Consider the following 22123-nt stretch of genomic DNA (forward strand, 5'->3'; position numbering starts at 1 on the left):
CTTGTCCTGGCTGGTGCTGAGCTGAGTTTAAGAGCCAAGAGGTAATGTTGCAGCTGTATAGGACCCTGGTCAGAGACTCCACTTGGAGTACTGTGCTCAATTCTGGCTGCCTCACTACAGGAAGGATGTGGAAACCACAGAAAGGGTGCAGAGGAGATTTACAAGGATGTTCAAACAACACACACAAAACGCTGGTGGAATACAGCAGGCCAGTCAGCATTTATAACGAGAAGCACTGTCAACGTTTCAGGCCGAGGCCCTTCGTCAGGACTAACTGAAAGGAAAGATATTAAGAGATTTGAAAGTAGTGGGGGAGGGGGAAATGCAAAATGATAGGAGAAAACCGAAGGGGGTGGGATGAAGCTAAGAGCTGGAGAAGGGAAAGGCTCATGGGACAGGAGGCCTCGGGAGAAAGAAAGGGGGAGGGGGGAACACCAGAGGGAGATGGAAAACAGGCAGAGTGATGGGCAGAGAGGGGGGAGGGGAAAAAAAAACTGAATATGTCAGAGATGAGGTAAGAAGGGGGGAGGGGCATCAACGGAAGTTAGAGAAGTCGATGTTCATGCCATCAGGTTGCAGGCTACCCAGCCAATATATAAGGTGTTGTTCCTCCAACCTGAGTGTGGCTTCATCTTGACAGTAGGGGAGGCCATGGATAGACATATCAGAATGGGAATGGGACGTCAAATTAAAATGTGTGGCCACTGGGAGATCCTGCTTTCTCTGGCGAACAGAGCGTAGGTGTTCAGGAAATGGTCTCCCAGTCTGTGTTGGGTCTCACCAATATATAAAAGGCCACACCGGGAGCACCGGACGCAGTATACCACACCAGCCGACTCACAGGTGAAGTGTCGCCTCACCTGGAAGGACTGTCTGGGGCCCTGAATGGTGGTGAGGGAGGAAGTGTAAGGGCAGGTGTAGCACTTGTTCCACTTACAGGGATAAGTGTCAGGAGGGAGATCGGTGGGAAGGGATGGGGGGGACGTGGACAAGGGAGTCGCATAGGGAGTGATCCCTGCGGAAAGCAGAAAGGGGGGGAGGGAAAGATGTGCTTGGTAGTGGGATCCCATTGGAGGTGGTGGAAGTTATGGAGAATTATACGTTGGACCAGGAGGCTGGTGGGGTGGTAGGTGAGGACAGGGGGAACCCTATGCCAAGTGGGGTGACGGGTGGATGGGATGAGGGTGGATGTGCAGGAAATGGGAGAGATGCATTTGAGAATTGATGGTGGAAGTGTTTGCTCTTTACAAGGATGTTGCCTGGATTGGGGAGCATGCCTTATGAGAATAGGTTGAGTGAACTCGGCCTTTTCTCCTTGGAGCTGCAGAGGATGAGAGGTGACCTGATAGAGATGTACAAGATGATGAGAGGCATTGATTGTGTGGATAGTCAGAGGCTTTTTCCCAGAACTGAAATGGCTAGCACAAGAGGGCATAGTTTTTAGGTACGGAGGAAATGTCAGAGGTAAGTTTTTTATGCAGAGTGTGGTGAATGCCAGCGGAGGTGATAGAGGCAGAAATTATAGCTTCTTTTAAGAGACTTCTGGATAGGTACATGGAGCTTAGAAAAATAGAGGGCTATGGGTAAGCCTAGGTAGTTGTAAGGTAAGGGCATGTTTGGCACAGCTTTATGGACCAAAGGGCCAGTATTATGCTGTAGGTTTTCTATGCTTCTATAATCAATTAAATAGTTCTCTTCAAACTCTAACCTGCTCCCAGCAGCAGTTCAAGTAAGTTTGTGCTCAAAGTTGACTTCAAAGATTTGACAATGGTAATTCCATTGCATGCCAAACGGAGGTGGTTTAGTGCAGCATGAACATTCATTGCCGTAACGGCACGTACCGGAACGTTCATTGCCGTAATGGCTCGTACCCGAACGTTCATTGCCGTAACGGCTCATATGCAAATGTTACCTCGAATTTGATGTAGATGAGCAAAATCTGGTTTGTTCTAATGAGTTGCAAGTGGAACTGGCCATCTATGAGCTGGTTATTGGTAACTATCACTGTGACACCTGTTGATTCGACTAACAGTACTGAGATGTCCTGATTATATTTGACCTCTTTGTGGTCGGAACATTTCCAGACAATGTTTGTTGATTTCACTAGATGCCAGTATTGTAGATGTGTAAAAGAAAAACAGCTTGGAGACAAGTTTAGGAACAACATCACCACAGCTGCTGAGGGATTGCAAAGATGTGATCTGGCCCAACAATGTGATACCACTTCAGCTGTAGCCTATATTTGCAGCTTTGTGAGTATCCTGCCTTGCTGTTCTACATTTCCTTTGAACAAGTCTGTTTCTCCAGCTTTATGGGAATGAATAATTAGAGCAGGTCAGCTGATTATGTGCAATAAGAGTTGGCTGCGTTGAAGGTTTACGGGATCTCCGGGATGTCCCAGTTTCGAATCGTATCCCATGTAGTACACTGGCCTTAGTACACAATACGCTGGAGAAGACCTTCAGTGTGAAGGTAGCAGTTAACTTCACTCAAGCAATGTGAAGGTCTCTGTGACTACTCACTGCATTCAGGCAGAGGCTAAACAACAAGGTTCCGGAGATGAGGATAACGCGGGGAGTCAGAGAAGTGGCAAGGGATTGCCTCGAGCTGATGGACCAGGATACGTTCAAAGACTCATCAGAGGATCTGAATGAATACACAATAATTGTTGTGGACTTGATGAAAACAGTCATCGTTGAGTGCGTCCCCTGAAGATCATTCAGTCTTCCACAGCCAGCAGCCCTGGGTGCAAAGTGAAACCCACGATCTACTGTGGGCCGGATCAGTGACATTCCAGTCTGGCAGTCAAATGAGATAGGAGGTACGAGCTCCGGAAAGCCACCTGACATGTGAAGTCAGAATTCCAGACTGAACTGGAATCACTGCAGGATGCTCGATTGCTGTGGTAGAGGTCTGAATGCTTTTCCCTTTTACAAGGTGAAACCAAGTGACATCGGTGACAACAAGGTTTTGCTCCCAGTTGAGCTCAGGGCTTTCTCTGTTTGCTTTGACCACCAAAAGATGGAGGAACCTTCACAAACTCACATAGTCCTCGAGCTATAGAGGAGCTTAGGAGGAATGGTGGTGCCTAAGGGTGACTCTTTGCTCACATCTCCGGAAGCAGCTCTATTTCCATCTTTAATATCTCTTTTGAAGACCCTGACCTGCAGTTATACACTGACTTCTGTTCTTTGTGGGAATGGGACCCGCTCTCAGGGTTTTCGTGTCTGGCCATTATTCAATACGCCAAGGCTGCAGCCTAAGAGATCAGCTCACCTTCGGAGTTCCGGGATCTCTGGAGACGGGCGGACCGAAGGTCGGTGCCTCTGCAGGAATCTGGTGTGTCGCGGGAGAGGGACGATCGGAAGCAGCGAGTTGGCTACTGGCTGTGTGCCCAGAGACCCGAGCTCTTTGCGCAGTTCAGAAAAAGCAACGCAATGGACTTTTTACATTGTAAATCAGCGAGTTGTTTGTTATGTCTCCCCTCTCACTATGAAATGAAGACATCTTTTTCTCCCTTATTGGGGAGAGAGAGCCTGTGGTGTGTTGAATACCGGGTGAACGAGTAGTCTTTGGGGTACTGTGAGTCTGTGTCTTTCCTGTTGCTTTGCTGCACGCTTGAGTGCTCGGGGGGGGGGGGGGTGCCGATGATTTTTTTTTGTTGGTGGAGGGGGTGGGGGATTGTTGCTTTACCACTGCTTACGCATGGGAGGGGGTAGCTGGGGGGGGGGGTTGGGGTTCTAACATTCAACTGTCATTCATTCTTTGGGGCACTCCTCTTTTCGTGGATGTTTGCGAAGAAAAAGCATTTCAGGATGTATATTGTATACATTTCTCTGACATTAAACGTACCTTTGAAACTTTTTGAAGACTCTGTGATTTCAGTCTCTGAGGCCACCGTGAGAGCATCCTTTAGGAGAATCCACTGAAAGCTTTCAGCCCAGATGGGGTATGTGGCTGAGTACTGAAGACCTGTGCTATTTAACTGACTGGAGTGTTCACTGAGACCTGTAACCTCTCACTTCAGCAGTCTGAGGTACCCACATGCTTCAAGCAGGCTTCAATTATACTGGTGCCTAAGAAGAATGTGGTAACCTGCCTTAATGACTATCAGCCAGTAGCACTTGCATCCACTGCGATGAACCGCTTTGAGAAGCTGGCGATAAAACATATTAACTCCAACCTGGACTTGAGTTCATTCCAATTTGCTTACATTCGTAACAGGTCCACAGCATATGCCATTTCATTGCCTCTTCACTCAACCCTGGAACATCTGGACAGCAAAGATCTACACATCATAATGCCCAAGTTCAGACTTTTATTAATGGTCTATCCTTGTCCTTTTCTGCAAACATATTAATAAAATGGAGATGTGATCTGTATCTCAAAAGAGTGATCTTCCACTTGACCAGCTCCATTTCTCAACACAAGGTCCAGTAATACTACTTGTTGATCTATCTACATACCGCTTCAAAAAGCTCTCCTGGACACACCTAAATAAAAAAGCCAGCCTTCTCTTCTCTCTCTCTCTCCCCCCCCCCACCCCCACAGCATTGTTAAATGTTCAGGCAACAACACTAAATATTTGAGGAAGTTGTCAAGTAAATGAAAAGGGAATAGACCAACTGCTTAGCCTGGTATCACTGCCTCAGCAGTTGATGTTTTTTTCTCTAATGGAGGTAGCTGTACTTTAAGGAACAAGGTCAAAAATTCCATTTTAAGCCAGTTAGAGAAATAATTAGGCTGAATAGTTAAGTTTTTGTAGTTCCATTGGCTCTGATGACATTCTCCACTTTCTTTTCAGATTGGTAATTACAAACGCTCAGTGAAGCGCATTGATGACGGACACAGATTGTGCAATGATCTTATGAACTGTGTCAATGAACGGGCAAAGATAGAGAAGTCCTACTCTCAGCAGTTAATTGACTGGTCTAAAAGGTGGAAACAGCTCATTGAGAAAGGTATGCAGGCCCCTTTTTGGCTTAGTATTAAAATATTACAGTATAATTCCATTTAAAATGAATGTGGTATCTTTATTTATAGTAATATCTGAAAATGTAAATATTGATAACAGTCTAGCAACTAAATTTGTTGCTTCTGTCAATGTACTGCCAAAAATATTGTAATGTAGCGATGTACTACATACAGAGCTAGAGACGACATGCAGTTGGTAAGTCGTTTCGAGACTAGTTTATCAAACTTAGTGGCGCTGGCATTTAATCCCTAGCGCCCGCCCTCTCCGGGCAGAAATAACATCAGAGGACAAAAATGGGTGAATTACTGTGCATTAGCACAAATTGCATAGTTTCATTAAATGGAGTTTTTTTATATTTGTAGTTGATGCTTAGGTCTGTATAGCTAATCCTATACAGAAGTGCAATGGTGGTTGAGTAGAGAAATTCCAAGACACAACTTCTTTGGAGCAGTAATGTAATTAGTGTTGTACCTTTACAGGCCACATTTTGAGCTGAAAAGAACATTATTTTCCTCCTTTGTCCCTGTTGATTTTTCTCATTCTTGCTCATTTTTAAAGATTGCAGGGAGAAAATTTCAGGTGAGGTTTCTGCACATCTGCCATTGGGGAAAGAATCTTCACTTCTGATTTTTATACAGCAAAGGTCATTAATGAAGTAGCTGGAAGTAGTCATCCTCAGAGCACAGGCCATAGGAACTTTATTGAAAGCTTAGAATATACCCAATTACCAAGCTATCTTCCATTAAAAGGAGTTACAATAGAAACTGGTTTCCCAAAGAGCAGATGAAATCTATATTAGTGTTCTGATTTGGTTACATATAAGCCAGGATAATTTCCTATAGATATCTTTAAATACACATTTGGAAAGAGGTGAAATCATCGGACAAAGTCAACATGGATTTGTAAAAGGAAAATCATGTCTGACGAATCTTATAGAATTTTTTGAAGATGTAACTAGTAGAGTGGATAGGGGAGAGCCAGTGGATGTGGTATACTTAGATTTTCAAAAGGCTTTTGACAAGGTCCCACACAGGAGATTAGTGTGCAAACTTAAAGCACACAGTATTGGGGGTATGGTATTGATGTGGATAGAGAATTGGTTTGGAGACAGGAAGCAAAGAGTGGGAGTAAATGGGACCTTTTCAGAATGGCAGGCAGTGACTAGTGGGGCACCGCAAGGCTCAGTGCTGGGACCCCAGTTGTTTATGATATAAATGATTCAGACAAGGGAATTAAATGCAGCATCTCCAAGTTTGCGGATGACACGAAGCTGGGCGGCGGTGTTAGCTGTGAGGAGGATGCTAAGAGGATGCAGGGTAACCTGGATAGGTTAGGTGAGTGGGCAAATTCATGGCAGATGTAATTTAATGTGGATAAATGTGAGGTTATCCACTTTGGTTGCAAGAACAGGAAAACAGATTATTATCTGAACGGTGACCGATTAGGAAAAGGGGAGATGCAATGAGACCTGGGTGTCATTGTACACCAGTCATTGAAAGTGGGCATGCAAGTACAGCAGGCAGTGAAAAAGGCAAATGGTATGTTGGCATTCATAGCAAAAGGATTTGAGTACAGGAGCAAGGAGGTTCTACTGCAGTTGTACAAGGCCTTGGTGAGACCGCACCTAGAATATTGTGTGTAGTTTTGGTCCCCTAATCTGAGGAAAGACATTCTTGCCGTAGAAAGGAGTACAGAGAAGGTTCACCAGATTGATTCCTGGGATGGCAGGACTTTCATATGAAGAAAGACTGGATTGACTAGGCTTATACTCACTGGAATTTAGAAGATTGAGGGGGGATCTTATTGAAACGTATAAAATTATAAAGGGATTGGACAGGCTAGATGCAGGAAGATTGTTTCCGATGTTGGGGAAGTCCAGAACGAGGGGTCACAGTTTAAGGATAAAGGGGAAGCTTTTTAGGACCAAGATGAGGAAAAACCTCTTCACACAGAGAGTGGTGAATCTGTGGAATTCTCTGCCACAGGAAACAGTTGAGGCCGGTTCATTGGCTATATTTAAGAGGACGTTAGATATGGCCCTTGTGGCTAAAGGGATCAGGGGGTATGGAGAGAAAGCAGGTACAGGGTTCTGAGTTGGATGATCAGCCATGATCATACTGAATAGTGGTGCAGGCTCGAAGGGCTGAATGGCCTACTCCTGCACCTATTTTCTATGTTTCCATGTTTACCTGCTTGGAAAAGAAAACAAATACTGGGCATTCTGGAAGATTAAATGAAATGTGCATGAATAGTGTCAGATAATAGGAGAACAGTTATTAATCTTGGATTATTCTAAAAGGTCAGATGCATCTCTGAAGAATTGAATATAGTTTCCTTCATTTCATATAATGTATTAAGTATCATTTGAAGTTTTTATGTTTGTAGAGATGAGATGTCATGGGTTGAGACTGTTTGCTGTAGAATGACCATGTTTGTGTAAATGTGTTTCCAGATGTCTGTTATTTTCTACCATTTTACAGTTGGAGCAGCCATTTCAAATATTTGACAAAACTTTTATTTAAGTTGATTGTAATGCTCAGTGAGTTGTCCTTTAGCTCTTTACCCCAACTCCCAAAGTCAGTTTGAAACTCCACCTAAACTGACTCTGTTTCTCATTTTTATTTGATTCTCGCTCCCCCCTCCCCCCCTCCCTCTCTCCCCCCCCCAGTTCTTTAATTATCAGGGCTACCCAGCAGAGACCTGGAATAAGTGTCTCTGGACTGATTATCAGTGTGACAATAAACATCCAGGACTAATTTCGTCTCAATGGCAACTTGTGTTCATTTGGCAAACATATAATTTATGCCTGAACTGTTTGCAAGCTTTCATTTTGACCAATTTAAAAATACAAAGATTATTTAAAGAAAATAATTTTAGTATATCAGCAAAATTACAGGCATGTAACTTGTATAACAAGCACAGTACCAGCACTGCGTTCAATTTTAATCAACAAACCTAATTTTAAATAGAAAATAAATACTTGTATGAAAATATTTTAAAATTTTGTTTGGAATGTCTGCAACTTCTGGCTCAGTAATATTAAGTAAGTTTAAGATGCCATATCAAAGGTTATTCAGACTCCATTCAGTGGATTTTAGAAAAAACAAACTCTATATTGACAAGTTAGGAAAATGAAATCTACAATAAGATCACAGTAATATCGATGTCTTTAAAATGATATTGTTCTACTAACTTTTCAGTTATATATTGTTTAATTCCTGTGTGCTTAGACTTCTAGAATAATATCTCAGATCGCATCTTGAGGGTGAGGAGTCCACATGCAATCCTCCAGCCTTCAAACTGCAGTGTACTCTACTTTTTTCCAGTTTTGGAGTAAAAAATTTGGGTGGATTGTTCATAGTGTTGTTATATTATCGGTAGATGAGTCCCAAAGAGGAATATTATAACCATATAACAATCACAGCACGGAAACAGGCCATCTTGGCCCTCCTAGTCCGTGCCGAACCCTTAATCTCACCTAGTCCCACCTACCCGCACTCAGCCCATAACCCTCCACTCCTTTCCTGTCCATATACCTATCAGCAAAGGAAGAAGAATTTTTTTTAATGACACTATTCACAATCTTTAGAAAGCTAATGAAAAAGATTTGGGAGTGCGTTTGCTTTTATAATGTCCAGTAATGTGGCAGCTCACTTAAACGTGCTAAAATCCCAGATTTCAATAGTTCAATAGGTACATTTAATGTCAGAGAAATGTATACAGTATACATCCTGAAATTATTTTTCTTCTCAAACATCCATGAAAACAGAGGAGTGCCCCAAAGAATGAATGACAGTTAAATGTTAGAACCCCAAAGCCCACCCTTTACAGTTGCCCGTGTACCAACTCTGCAACTGCAGGTCCTCTTTTGCAGCATTTGTCTGTGCTGACTCCAGGGTAATTAAGTGTTTCCTTTCCTTTGTAGTCCATTCCCCTTACAATAAGATGCCAAATTGCTTCCTGCACAAGGACACCTTGATCTCTCTGTGCACCGGCCTTCATTCATCCCACCCCATATAACTATTCCTGCTTTCCTATTATCTCGACGAAGTTCATAGCCTTCCATTTTATTTATATTATTCTGATTTAGCAATACTGAATGGTAACAGGCCCTTTCAGTAAACAAGCCTGTACTATCTAATTAAACTCATGTGACCAATTAACCTGCTAACTCATGTCTTTGGAATGTGGTCGGAAGATTGAGTCCCAGAGGAAACGTGGTGGGGGCAGGTGGGGGGAAGTGTACAAACTCCTTGCAGCCAATACTGGCCCTGTAACAGTATTATGCTATCTGCTACACTACTGAGCTGCCCTTATTAGTACATAGTAAATCTCAGCCTACTTGTTCGTCCATATCAGATGTCTGTGCCGTTTTTACCACAAGGGTTTTAATATTGTCAAGAAATTCGGCTATAGCACTGTTCCACAAAACCAAGACCCCGTAAGAATAACCGTGACAGGTGGATGCTGCAACTATTTGGTTTCGCTTGAACAAATGGACCCAGAGTCGATAGTTCCTCCGAGACTCACTTTATTGTTAATACAGAGAAGAAGAATAGAGAGATGAGAGAAATGCTTTATGTTGTACACTACCTACACACTAATAGGTAGGGCTAACTTAAGCAACCCCTAGTGGTCTACACCACCGAATACACTTAGCAACGTCTGCGTGGTCCCTGAGGCAGGCGATCGACCGTGGACTGTCTAGGGTGGAGGTCCTTGGTGCCGGTTCAGCTGCTCAGCCTGAAGGTGGGACACAGTCGAGTGGTCTGCCCAAGAAAGAACTTGCCCACCTTTATAGCCCTATTGCCACCTCCCAGTCCAGCTGGAAGGGGCAAGGCATCCAATCCGACGCTTACACGGCCCTAACTTGGGCCAATCCAAGTCCTGGCCACGTATTAAGCCAACATACATCCTCCATACCTGCAAGTACCACGGTCGGGTGACCTGAAACAAACAACCTTTGCCCCCTCAGGGATAATGCATCCTATTAATCTTACAACCAAACAATGTAAATAAAAACATTCTTTAGAGAAAGGTGATTAATTACTTTTATACAAATCAGCACTTTTAGCTTGCTCTCAGGCATGTTATCGGGTAGACCAGAGTCACATATTGTTCTCCCCTTATCTAGTATCAAGGGTCAATCTGCCCAACAACCTAACAGGCTCACAAATTCCTAATTGTTAACCATTTCCCTGCTGTGCCAATTTTCATACCCACTCACTCTACCCGTGCACTATACACTTACCTATACATTCCACCCCCTGACTCTGGTATAGTGGATCACGGATGCTTGTACAGCAGCACACGTTGACTTAAGCACATGTACAATAGCTACTATAACGACTAATATTATTACAATCCACATTGCCCATTGTAGTATCTTATGTCCGATGCCCCCAAAGGCGTTAGATAACCAGAAAATGAGTCCCCACTCCACAGAAGGAGGTCTGTGGAGTCGTTAGCCCAAAGCAGTCAACTTAGCCGACTCTATTTGAATATGTCTGCCAAACCCGTAAAGTTCTATCATGGGGGTCCCTCCCAATGCATGCAACGGTCTCATTGAGCACACCCAACACATGCAACGGTCTCATTGAGCACACCCAACACATGCAACGGTCTCATTGAGCACACCCAACACATGCAACGGTCTCATTGAGCACACCCAACACATGCAACGGTCTCATTGAGCACACCCAACACATGCAACGGTCTCATTGAGCACACCCAACACATGCAACGGTCTCATTGAACACACCCAACACATGCAACGGTCTCATTGAGCACACCCAACACATGCAACGGTCTCATTGAGCACACCCAACACATGCAACGGTCTCATTGAGCACACCCAACACATGCAACGGTCTCATTGAGCACACCCAACACATGCAACGGTCTCATTGAGCACACCCAACACATGCAACGGTCTCATTGAACACACCCAACACATGCAACGGTCTCATTGAGCACACCCAACACATGCAACGGTCTCATTGAGCACACCCAACACATGCAACGGTCTCATTGAACACACCCAACACATGCAACGGTCTCATTGAACACACCCAACACATGCAACGGTCTCATTGAGCACACCCAACACATGCAACGGTCTCATTGAGCACACCCAACACATGCAACGGTCTCATTGAGCACACCCAACACATGCAACGGTCTCATTGAACACACCCAACACATGCAACGGTCTCATTGAACACACCCAACACATGCAACGGTCTCATTGAGCACACCCAACACATGCAACGGTCTCATTGAGCACACCCAACACATGCAACGGTCTCATTGAACACACCCAACACATGCAACGGTCTCATTGAACACACCCAACACATGCAACGGTCTCATTGAGCACACCCAACACATGCAACGGTCTCATTGAGCACACCCAACACTTTGATACATTCAATCGTACAGCATATTCATAACATTCTCAAAAACATATTTTGATGCTCGATACTATCATCAAAGCCCTCAATCCTTTGACGCGTTCGGACCGTCCAGACCTCCTCAGTCCAGATCCATCGGCGAAGAGGGACAGCAGAGAGGATCCATGACTCCAGACGATGACTCTTGGACTGAGGGTGTTTTCTTCTCACCTTAAACAGAGCATCTGTCTCACTCATTGAATTGGGAGATCACCTATATTGATTGCGTAAGGTTCCACTTTCTTTTATGATTGGCAAGGACCCCAGGGTCTTCCCCTGAAGTGCCCCTGATAGAGCAAAGTGCCATCGCAGCACTCCAGCCATCGGTCTGTAATACACCAGAAAACATTAGTTCTGGGTCCGAGCTGTCAGGCGTTCGGAATTCAAACATTGCAATTCCTCCTGTCCTTCTATAGCGACCCACTGGGAGTTGCCCTGTGCAGGGGCTAATATTTCCCCCTTCTGTCGTTCCCCCCTTGGCCCTGTCACCCATACTTTACTAACTACCTCACTTATCTCACTCGTGGGAGCCCCCTCTAAAATACCCTCTAAAGTCACAGGATAAGTCTGAATCAAATGGGAAATAGGGGAACCCTCCGTTTGTGGTTGATTGTTCAGAACGTTCACCGCTTGTGCAGCACTAAATGCCTTCCCTTCATCGTGTGGGTGGTGGTCATCAATCGAACCTGCTGCTTCAAAAGCCCACTTAGTCGTTCAATCAAGCCAGCTGCCTGGGGGTAATAAGGTATGTGGTGGACCCGATAAATACCTTGCCCTTTCACCCAATGTGACATCAGGTATTCCACCCTCCAAATAGTGGACTCCTGACTGACTCCAGGAAGGGGTCTGGCCAACAGGAATCCAGAATAAGTGTCCACCATTGTAAACACATTTATCATTCTTATGTGGGGGCAGGGGTCCAATGTAATCAATCTGCCATACTTTAGCCAGTATGGAGCCTCTTAATATAGGCAAAAGGTCCACACGGGACAGAGTGAGGCTTAAATTGCTGGAAAATAGGACACTCCAACAGTCATCCACTTGTCAAAGATATCCCATGGTCTTGTCCCCACTCTCGCGTCCCCTTCTCCCCGAGATGGCCGGACTGTTCGTGGGCCCCTCTAACTAGAGGCACTGTAATAGCAGATACCACAGCCAATCCGTCCACTTGATTATTGTGGAGCATGGTAGGGCTAATGTCCTTCTGGTGACCATTCGCATGATGCACATAAATGTCGCGCCACTGCTCCTCCTGCCATATCTGTTGCCAATATTCTTTGCTCCGGATAGGTTTATTATGAACTGTCCACTGGTGTATCTGCCAGCTCACCATCCAGATAGCCATTCCATTAGCCACTTGTCGGTATATATTCTAATTTCCGTGGTGGGGAGTGAAAAGGGCAGGGTAACTACTACAAGTTCTGCCAGCTGACCGGATCCGCCCTCTCCTTGTATTAACTGAGTATCGTCCGGGGGTCGCAGGGCAGTGGCCTTCCACCATTGGCGTCCCGACACCCGTCCGCTCGAGCCATCTGTAAACCAGGCACTAGCCTTTTCATCCGATGTCAAATCGAATGGGAGAGAGTTCATGAGGGGCAAGCGCCTTCTCGCCCTCGGTTCCAGCTGTCATAGGTAATCTGGCTACATATCCATGAAGACGGCTGACTCCTTTGGATCCTTTAGCGGCCTGGTCCTGTATGCCATTTCCACTTCACTATGGATGACTGCTGTGCATGCCCCTGTCTCACCCTCGTATCTGGGGTGAACACCTAGGACATAATAGGCAAGTCGGCAACACCGTGGGGTCCGATCCCCTGATGGACTCCGTTTCCACCAGAGCCCAGTAACAAGCCAGGAGCTGTCATTCAAACAGAGTATATCGTTCAGCAGCCTCCAGCATAGTGCGTGGCCAGAACCCTAGGGGCACCCTCCTTCCATTCTGCAGTTGCCACAGACTCTGTATGGCCACGTTATCGTGAACAGACACCTGTAATCCATATGGGGCCCCCGAGACCCGAGGTGAAAGGGGAAGAGCCTGCTCGAATGCCTCCTTTTGCTCATCTCCCCATGTGAATTCACACTTCTTATGAGTGACAGCGTACAGTGGTTTCAGTGGGAGAGTCAAGTGAGGACTATGTCTTCTTCAATATCCAAATAACTCCACAAAGCGCTGAGCTTCTTGCTTATTAGTGGAGGTAGCTGTGTCTTGTATTTTATTTTGTACCTTTTCCAGCATAATACTCTCCTCCGCATGCCAGTGAATCCCCAGAAGCATCACTGATTAAAAAGGACCTTGAACCTTGTCTTCATTCACAGCCCATCCCCTCTCACACTGTAACAGGAACCGCAATGCCTCTGCGACACACCCGTCGTCCGATCCCTGTAGCATAACATCATCGATAGAGTGGTGTACTCTGACGTTATGGGGCAGCGCACAGGTCTCCAAATCATGTGCCACTATCCCGTGGCACAAGGTGAGACCATGAAAATACCCCTGTGGCAAACGAGTAAAGGTATACTGCCTCCCATTCCAGATGAAAGCAAACTGCTCCTGTGATTCCTCCTCCAAGGGAATCGAAATCGGGCACTGGCCAGATCAATAACAGCATACCATCGATCATCTGCATCATCCGAAATATCATCTACCAGCGTCACCATGTCGGGCACAGCAGAACTCAACGGGGGAGAGTATGGATTGTCGATAATCAACAGTCATTCGCCAGGACCCGTCTGGTTTCTTTACCGGCCAGACCTGGCTATTGTACGGGGATGTGGCGGGCCGAATAACCCCAGCTTGCTCCAAGGAGGCAATAGTATTAGTTATTTCCTTGTGACCTCCCAGAATCCAGTATTGTGGAATCGACACTATCTGCATCAGTGGAGGGATAAGCAGGGCCACTTAGCCCTTGTGACTACCGCCCGCATGCTCCAGATCCCAAAACTAAAGGTTCTGAACAATGTTTTCAATTGCATTCCCTGTAACACATTCATTCCTAAGATACTCTCAGTGGTTACAGCAATCAGGACGGATACAGAATGCAAGATGTTTTTGTCGATCGTTACACACACTGTTACTTCCCAGGCCCTAGTAAGGTCACCCTCCATCCCTTCAATATCATACTCGGGTCCTGTCCACTTATTGGGATTGCCAGGGATCACTGTATGTTCTGCTCCCGTATCCACCAGAGCAACAAACCGTTGATCTTTTCCCTTAGCCCAGTGGACCGCTATAGATACATAAGGTGTAAGGTCCCCAAGGGTCCACATCGAATTGATCTTGTATGTCAGGGGAACCCGGCCACCCCCCTAGATCCAGGAGGAATTCGGAGGCAGCCATTTCCCAGTCTCCTGCTGTGTGGCCTTCTTTACTACGTCCTGCAATTCAGCTAATGATGGGTACAGTGAGGAGTAGAAGGGGCAGCCAGTGTCTTCTCAGCTTTCGCGTGCTCATGATACATAGCATACAATACAATAGTCGGTACACCATCAATCTTCTTACTGACGCCTGCTTTCAAAAGGGTAATGAACATCTCCGTGTGTATCAGGGCAGGTTTCCTAATCCCATTGGTGCCGTTAGTACCTTCCCCTCCAGCATTCGTTAACCGTGTCGAACGGACTCGGGGTTTAACCTGCAAGTCCAAAAGGTTCGCCAAGGCATTAGACACACCCTCCACATCCTCCAGAACTAAGGGCCCCAATAAAGCGAGAACCACTCCCTGAATGGATGGGGTGGCTGATCACACCAAACTTGTGTACATCCCTCTGGAGAATTCCTCTTGGTTGGGACCCTGCCCCAGTCGTCACTGTGCATCCCAGTCCCCATACATCCTATTGACCAGGGCCTGTTGTCTTAAGCAGTGAATGCCTTCAGCGGCAGTCTCCCAGTCTCCCTGTACCTATGAATCCCAATCAAGGGGGTGCGGGAATACCTTCTTAACAGCCTCCGACACTTGAGAAAAGAACCTATCCACATGGGGAAATTGGCGTAACTAAGTATTAATACAAGAATTCATGGATAAAGACCCTAGCCTTGCTAGTTCTTTGGGTAAAAGGTTATACTAGCACCTCCATCATCCCACAAGCAGAGTAACCATTCAGCCAGCGATTCCCCAGACCTTCGTTTAAAATGGGCAGCCATCTCAGATGGTTCCTTATCATTATACTCCTTGTACTCGAGAATCTGTACTCCCGGCTGCTGGTGTACATTCTTTTGAGAAGTCACCACAGCAGGCCGAGCCTGCAATGGTTCTAGGGGAAAAGCAGTTTCCCCTCACCAAAGGACCCATTATCATTATCATCATACCAGATATCCCCATCCCAGGTACCTGGGTTTCCTTGGATAGCAATATTGATCTTCATGGGATCGGGGGATATAATTCTGGTGGCGAGCCGCCTCCTGATGTTTGATTTGTTCTAGCCTACATGGCATCTTAATTCCCTTCTCCTCTGCTTCCTGTGCCCTTTTCTGACTAGTCCTTACCACTTCAGTCATTACGGAGCACCTCTCCTTCATAGCATTCACTTCATCCCTCAGCTTATGGCTTTTTTCCACTTCAAGGGTCCTTTTCAACTGTTGGTGCAAGGCTGTGGCCAGCAGCCAATAGCCATCAGTATGAGAACCTTGTTTCAATGGAAAATTTATTTCTCACAACAATCTAGCCATCTTATTTCCCAATTTCTCGCCAGCATTATCTAGGTGATCATCCCATCTTATGGGAGGTCCCAACTTAGCAAGGGTGTTAGCAAGCACAGCAAAACCCATCAATATTATTCATCCACCCAGGTATGTGATATTGTTCTGGGACAACCTCTTTGTTCCAGTGAAATATTGTCAACAATCCACATATCCTGCTGACTACACCTATTGTTCCACAAATTGAGATGCAGAAAGAGTAACCGTGACAGGTGGATGCTGCAACTATTTGGTTTTGATTGAACAAATGAACCCAGAGTCGGTAGTTCCTACAAATACCACGGTCAGGTGACCTGTAACAACTGACCTTTGCCCCCTCAGGGACAATGCATCCTATTAATCTTACAAACAAACAATGTACAAAAACATTCTTTAGAGACAAGGTGATGAATTACTTTTACAGAAATGAGTACTTTTAGCTTGCTCTCAGGCATGTTATCCAGTAGACCAGAGTCACATATTGTTCTCCTTGAGTATCAAGGGCCAATGTGTAGTTAAGAGCCTTGCTCAAGGACACAAGCACGCTGCCTCAGCTGAGGCTCGAACCAGTGACCTTCAGATTACTAGTCCGATGCCTTATCCACTAGGCCATGCGCCAATACAATATACACCATATACTTACCTATATAAGCACACTTGCACAAATCATTTACATAGACTGTAAATAGTTTCAGCACTAATCTCCAGGGCAAACCACTTGCTGCATTATGCCATTTTGAAAAAGACCATCTTTCTCAATCAGTCAACTTGTTTATATATTTATTTATTATAAGATTGAAGATGTTTATGCCATTTCCTGTACACAAGTATTACTGTTTTGTTAATCCACTTTGCACGCTGATGTGTTAACCTCACTAACATGATTCCACACTTTGTAATGCATTATTGAACACCTCCATGCACTCCATCCACTGGCTGACTTTTATTCTCCCTGCTGATTACCACCCATCTTGCCGGTCCTTTCTCTGACAACTCTGTGTAGCTCTGTGAAACTGGTTTCTTCAACGTGGGGCTAAATTGGCTATAACTTTTTTCTTTTTTTTCAGCTCCACTTGATGCTTTTGATTTAGTCAAATGCTGGGTCTTTTCCTAAATCTTTTTGCTGCTTTGTCACCAGCTTTTTCTTTGTCCTTTTTATTGCAAAGTAAATGCTTTTAGAAATACATTAGAATCCAGTACAGCTTGGCCTTGAACTGAATTGTTGCTTTGAAGGTATTTGAAGAGCAGTTAAAATGGTTGTTGTATTAGTTAATGATGAATGCTCGCACCACTTTCAGGGTCACAGTATGGGACTCTGGAGAGAGCCTGGATGGCATTGATGACCGAGGCAGATAAAGTGAGCGAGCTACATTTGGAGGTGAGAAATGCATTAACTTGTGAAGATTTTGAAAAGATCAAGAACTGGCAGAAAGATTCCTTTCACAAGCAGATGATAGGAGGCTTCAAAGAGACCAAAGAAGCGGAGGATGGATTCCGGAAAGCACAGAAACCTTGGGCTAAAAAACTAAAAGAGGTAAGGTACAACTTCAGCAATTTCAATGGCTCATTGAGTTTTATTTCATCACCATCTTGTTACTATAGGATACATTTCCTATGATTTGCCATGTTTGAGGTATAGGTCAATGCAGAGAATTCACTCACAAACTCAAATGATTAATGTTTAACCCTATTCATTTGTCAAAGCTAAGCTATTTGAAGCTTTAAATGAGCAACTAATCAGAATTAAAAGAACTAACATTCATGTTCATTGTCCCTTCATTGATCTGTAGTGTCAAAAGTAAGTTTACTTTTTTTCTATTTGCTTTGTGAGATAGACACTTTTTCTTTACATCTACATCTTCTCCCTCTCCCCATGTTAAGATTCCGCTTAATGAAATCACTGTGATATGTCTCCTTCCCTGATATCTTCCTAAATACAATAATGGCTCAGTGGCACATTCCACTGAGGTATTCATTGCATTAAGTGACCAGAAATAATTTGATTCAGTCTGGGCGCGTACCTTCTATTATAATATTGCCATTGGCTAACCCTATTAGTTGCATGCTTCACTTTCCAATCTATTATTCTTCTGTCTCTTAATTCCTTTTTTATTATGTGAGCTCACCATCAGACCACTGTAGTTCAGACCTAAAGCGGTTTTAAAGAAATTTTCCAAACGATGAGCATGTATTTTAGAATATTCGCCAAGCAGAATTTGAAATGTTTATTACTTTCAGGTAATTCAGTGAGGAACTCATACAAACTCCATTTGCTTGTTCGTGGAGCATTTGAATGTTTTTTCTCACACTTGTGCTCTCCCGTAAAGGTGAGCCACCTTCAAGGATGGGTACAGTCTAACTAAATAATTAGAACTGGGCAGGTAATGTCTTTTTTATAAGAATTTTATTATCCAAGGCATCTTATTTATGATAACGTGTGTTTTTGGGTCTTTATAGCTGTGGGTTGCTGGTCCTTATTTTCCTTTCTAAGTTTTCTTCTCCCTATTCCACCAATAGTCGATATTTAAAAACTCCCTCATGATGTTTCTTGCAGGTGTGCTTAGTCTGTTTGGCTGGTGTGTAGATAGCAATGTTACTGGGAACTTGCCTGAAGAGGTCTGCAAACTTAAAGCTTTTTAAATTATCTGATCATGACCAATCCAAATCTGGCCTAGCTCTGGTGCTGAAAATTGTTTCTCTAAATGGACGCCATTGTTGTTGGTTGGTTGGCATCAGTGTGTCTTGAAGGAGAATGGATGATGATCATAAGCCTGGGCAGAAGGTATGGAGATCCTGAAATGCCCAGCCATCAAAATCCACCTCTTGGCCTCACCAGAGTAGTCTAAAGGAAAGCTTATGAAGCAATACATTTGGTACCGGTTTGGCTGCAGGAGCTGCCGGAAGGATGTTCAATGATGTCCAGCTGCCTTAGGGACTCCACTCCGGACTTGCTGCCTGGGTTTACTCCTGAGCCTTTGTTTCTCCTGAGGCAGTGAGGGCTGTTTACCCATAGTTGGGGATCTGGTTCATGAACACCATGATGTGTCCACACACCAATGGGCCTGCATGCTACGTGTGCAGGGGCCAGACTTCCACCCCATCCTCTGTAGTTCAACCTGAGTCCAAAAGGAGTTCAGTTTCTTTGTGTCACTACATGAGGCTTGAGAGGCTGTGTACTGACAGGAGGAGTCTTACACTTTCAGCTCTTCTTTTCACAAGACTGCTAGCCAATGGTGGAAGCTGAAACCGAGAATGACAAGCACTGCCCACTGCACTACCACTCTAGATGAGTTGCTTTGATACCACACAATTGTTATTTGCACGTTAATCCTGGAGATGCTATTGATCTCTTTGAGAATGAAGTGCTAATACTCTACAGATTGTTCTGATCTCAGTCAAAGTACTGGTATAGATACAACTCTGGTATCTGTGTAACATTGTGAAAAATTGTCCCACTCGATTCTGTTCACTAAAAGCAGGGTAATCTAGTCTGTCCGTGCCTTGCCAGCTCAGTCAATAGTCAATAATCAGCAAAGTGGTGAAAGCAATCAACAGTGCATTTGAGCAGCAACGTTTGTCAATAACCTGCTTGGTATAAGACTAGTTGGGCTAGTCAGAACCGTGCAGCTCCTAATGTCACAACCTTTGTCTAAATACTGATAAATGAGCTGAATTCCAGGTGAGAGTACAGAGACGAAGGTGGCATTTAACCTGGTGTGGTATCAAACAGCCTTCGTAAAACTCAAATCAATGGACATATGGGGGAAACACTCCGGTAGCTGGTCGTTGCTGAGACAACAGAAAATTGCAGTTGTTGTATAGCCCCAGGGCATCACTATAGTAGTTTCCCAGGGCAGTGTCCTAGGACAAGCCATTTTCAGCTGTCATAATCATTGAGGGCAAGTGGGTAATATGCTGATTACCATATCTATTTGTGGATGGGACATATTACAGTTACATTGGAGAGACAGTCCATATCTACCTGTAGGAAAACATTCAGGCATTGCTGAGGAGTGCCAATTATCAACCACGTCACAATCATACTGGCCCATGACTATCCCTGGGAAAAACGATCTAACTAATTGCCCAAAATATTGAATGGCATTACCATTGTCAAACTTCCCAACCGTCAATGTCTTGGGGTTCACCGTGTATCAGAAACTCAATGGACAAGCACTTCAACCACAAGAACAGATCTGACTTGCTTGTGTTTAACACATGGTTCTTTTTCTTTCTAATGACTGGAACTTTGTTGAACCTAAGATTTCCCATAGACTGGCCCAAAACAAATATTTTTGATCTGTTATTTAAAACATCAAATTTCTTTCTTCCATCCCAGAACTTTATCACAATCTGTAAGACAGAAATGTGACAGAAGTTTGCAGCTCCAACAACTCCCAAGCAACTTGTCGCTCTCAGGACAAAGCAGTTCTCTGAATAGTAGTCTGTTTGCCCCACTTAACATTAATTCGTTACAGTGACTGAAACGTGCCCCAACTACAAAATGCAGTCATTTGTTTCTGAATACACCTGCCAACCCTGCAGGCACATGGGAATAGGGTCGCCTGCAGATTCCTGTTGGAGTCGCACCTATCCTAACTGGGAATTATTCTGTTGGCCTGCAACCCTTTGCCAAACAGCACCACAGAGTTACCTTCATCAGAACAGTTCCATAGTTCAACGAGCAGTACTCCACTTCATGGGCACTGAGGCAATACATTTGGCCAACCAGTCCTAGCTGAATTAGAAAAATAAGAGAATAAAAAAAAGGGTGAGCATGACGCATCCCAGTTAGACCCAAAGGAAACCCAGGTGTTTCATCAGAATGTCTACATCCAACCCCACCAAAACTTGATGCATGATTGGAACCCATCAATCGTCGTTCAGATCGCCAGGCTCAATTCACCAGGAGTTCTGAAAGAAAGGGTGGCTTCCATCTGCATATTAACAGCACAGTCCTGAATTGAGAACTGTTCAAAGAGTCCTTCTGGTATAGGTGCTGTATGGTCAGGAATTGTAGGATTTAGGGCCAACAAATTACTTCCAGGTTAGGATAGGTGAGATTCTGAGGAAAAAGTTGCAGGGGATGTTCTCTTAGAATGTATTCTTCAGTTTACTCATGCAGGGATAAGCAGTCTACCATGAAGAGCTGCTTGTGTTTAACATGTGGCTTTTTTCTTTCTAATGACTAGAACATAGTTGAACCTAAGATTTCCGTTAGACTGGGCAGAAAAAAATTTTTGATCTGTTATTTAAAACACCAAATGTCTTGGTCATCCAAAGGTGGAGGCAGCTAAGAAGGCATATCACCTTGCCTGTAAGGAGGAGAAGATGGCGGCTACAAGAGAGGCAAACAGTAAGGCAGAGCAGTCAGTCACTCCAGAACAACAGAAGAAACTGCTGGACAAAGTTGAGAAATGCAAACAGGAAGTGCAGAAGGTGAGTACTTGGTATGGAAGGTATATCTTGATAAAATAAAGTCCAATATTCAGTCTAATATTTTTCTAAACCTTGGACATTTGCCGTAGTTCTACGAGTCATGAATTTTACTTTGTCACTGAAATTGGTTTAAGTGGGGTGAGGGCCTCTGTCGGTCAGAGTCGACCATGGATATTGCGTCCTAGCTGTCTAGATGCACAAGCCTGGGCAGTGAGATATGGAGAGCAAGCTGCTGCCCGTGGAGCCAGCTCCCCCTCTCCACGCATCTGATGAACCCAAAGGAAAGGCAGAGACCAATACAGTTTGGTACCAGCAGCATGGCAAGAGTTGCCAGTCAGCATTGAACTCAATGTAGGACTGTCTTAGAGAATCCAGCTACAGATATTTTCCTCTGGCAGCGGAGATTTGAGATTAGAGTTTTTCTTCTAGATGAACTGTCAACCATGGCCAACGAGCCCCATCTGTCTGAAGCGACTGGTTTTAAGGCACCAGTAACTCGCTTTTACCCCTTCTCCTGTCAGTAGAAATGATTCCGCTAAGCCATATGTGAAGGCCAGGAACTGGGCTTGGTTGAGAAAGACCATT

At 44.6% G+C, this 22123-nt stretch overlaps 1 protein-coding gene across 5 annotated transcripts in view; it reads left to right on the forward strand.

Annotated features, from left to right (window-relative positions):
• pacsin1b (protein kinase C and casein kinase substrate in neurons 1b) overlaps positions 1-22123 on the forward strand; it is a 433272-nt gene that overhangs the window by 225134 nt on the left and 186015 nt on the right. For all 5 annotated transcript variants that reach the window (XM_059950548.1, XM_059950547.1, XM_059950550.1 and 2 more), the window contains 3 exons: positions 4805-4961; positions 17398-17633; positions 21383-21538. In XM_059950548.1, coding sequence (XP_059806531.1) covers positions 4805-4961; positions 17398-17633; positions 21383-21538 — 549 coding nt within the window. The remainder of the gene's footprint in view (positions 1-4804; positions 4962-17397; positions 17634-21382; positions 21539-22123) is intronic.

This window comes from Hypanus sabinus, chromosome 25, assembly GCF_030144855.1.
Source record: "Hypanus sabinus isolate sHypSab1 chromosome 25, sHypSab1.hap1, whole genome shotgun sequence".
NCBI lineage: Eukaryota > Metazoa > Chordata > Chondrichthyes > Myliobatiformes > Dasyatidae > Hypanus > Hypanus sabinus.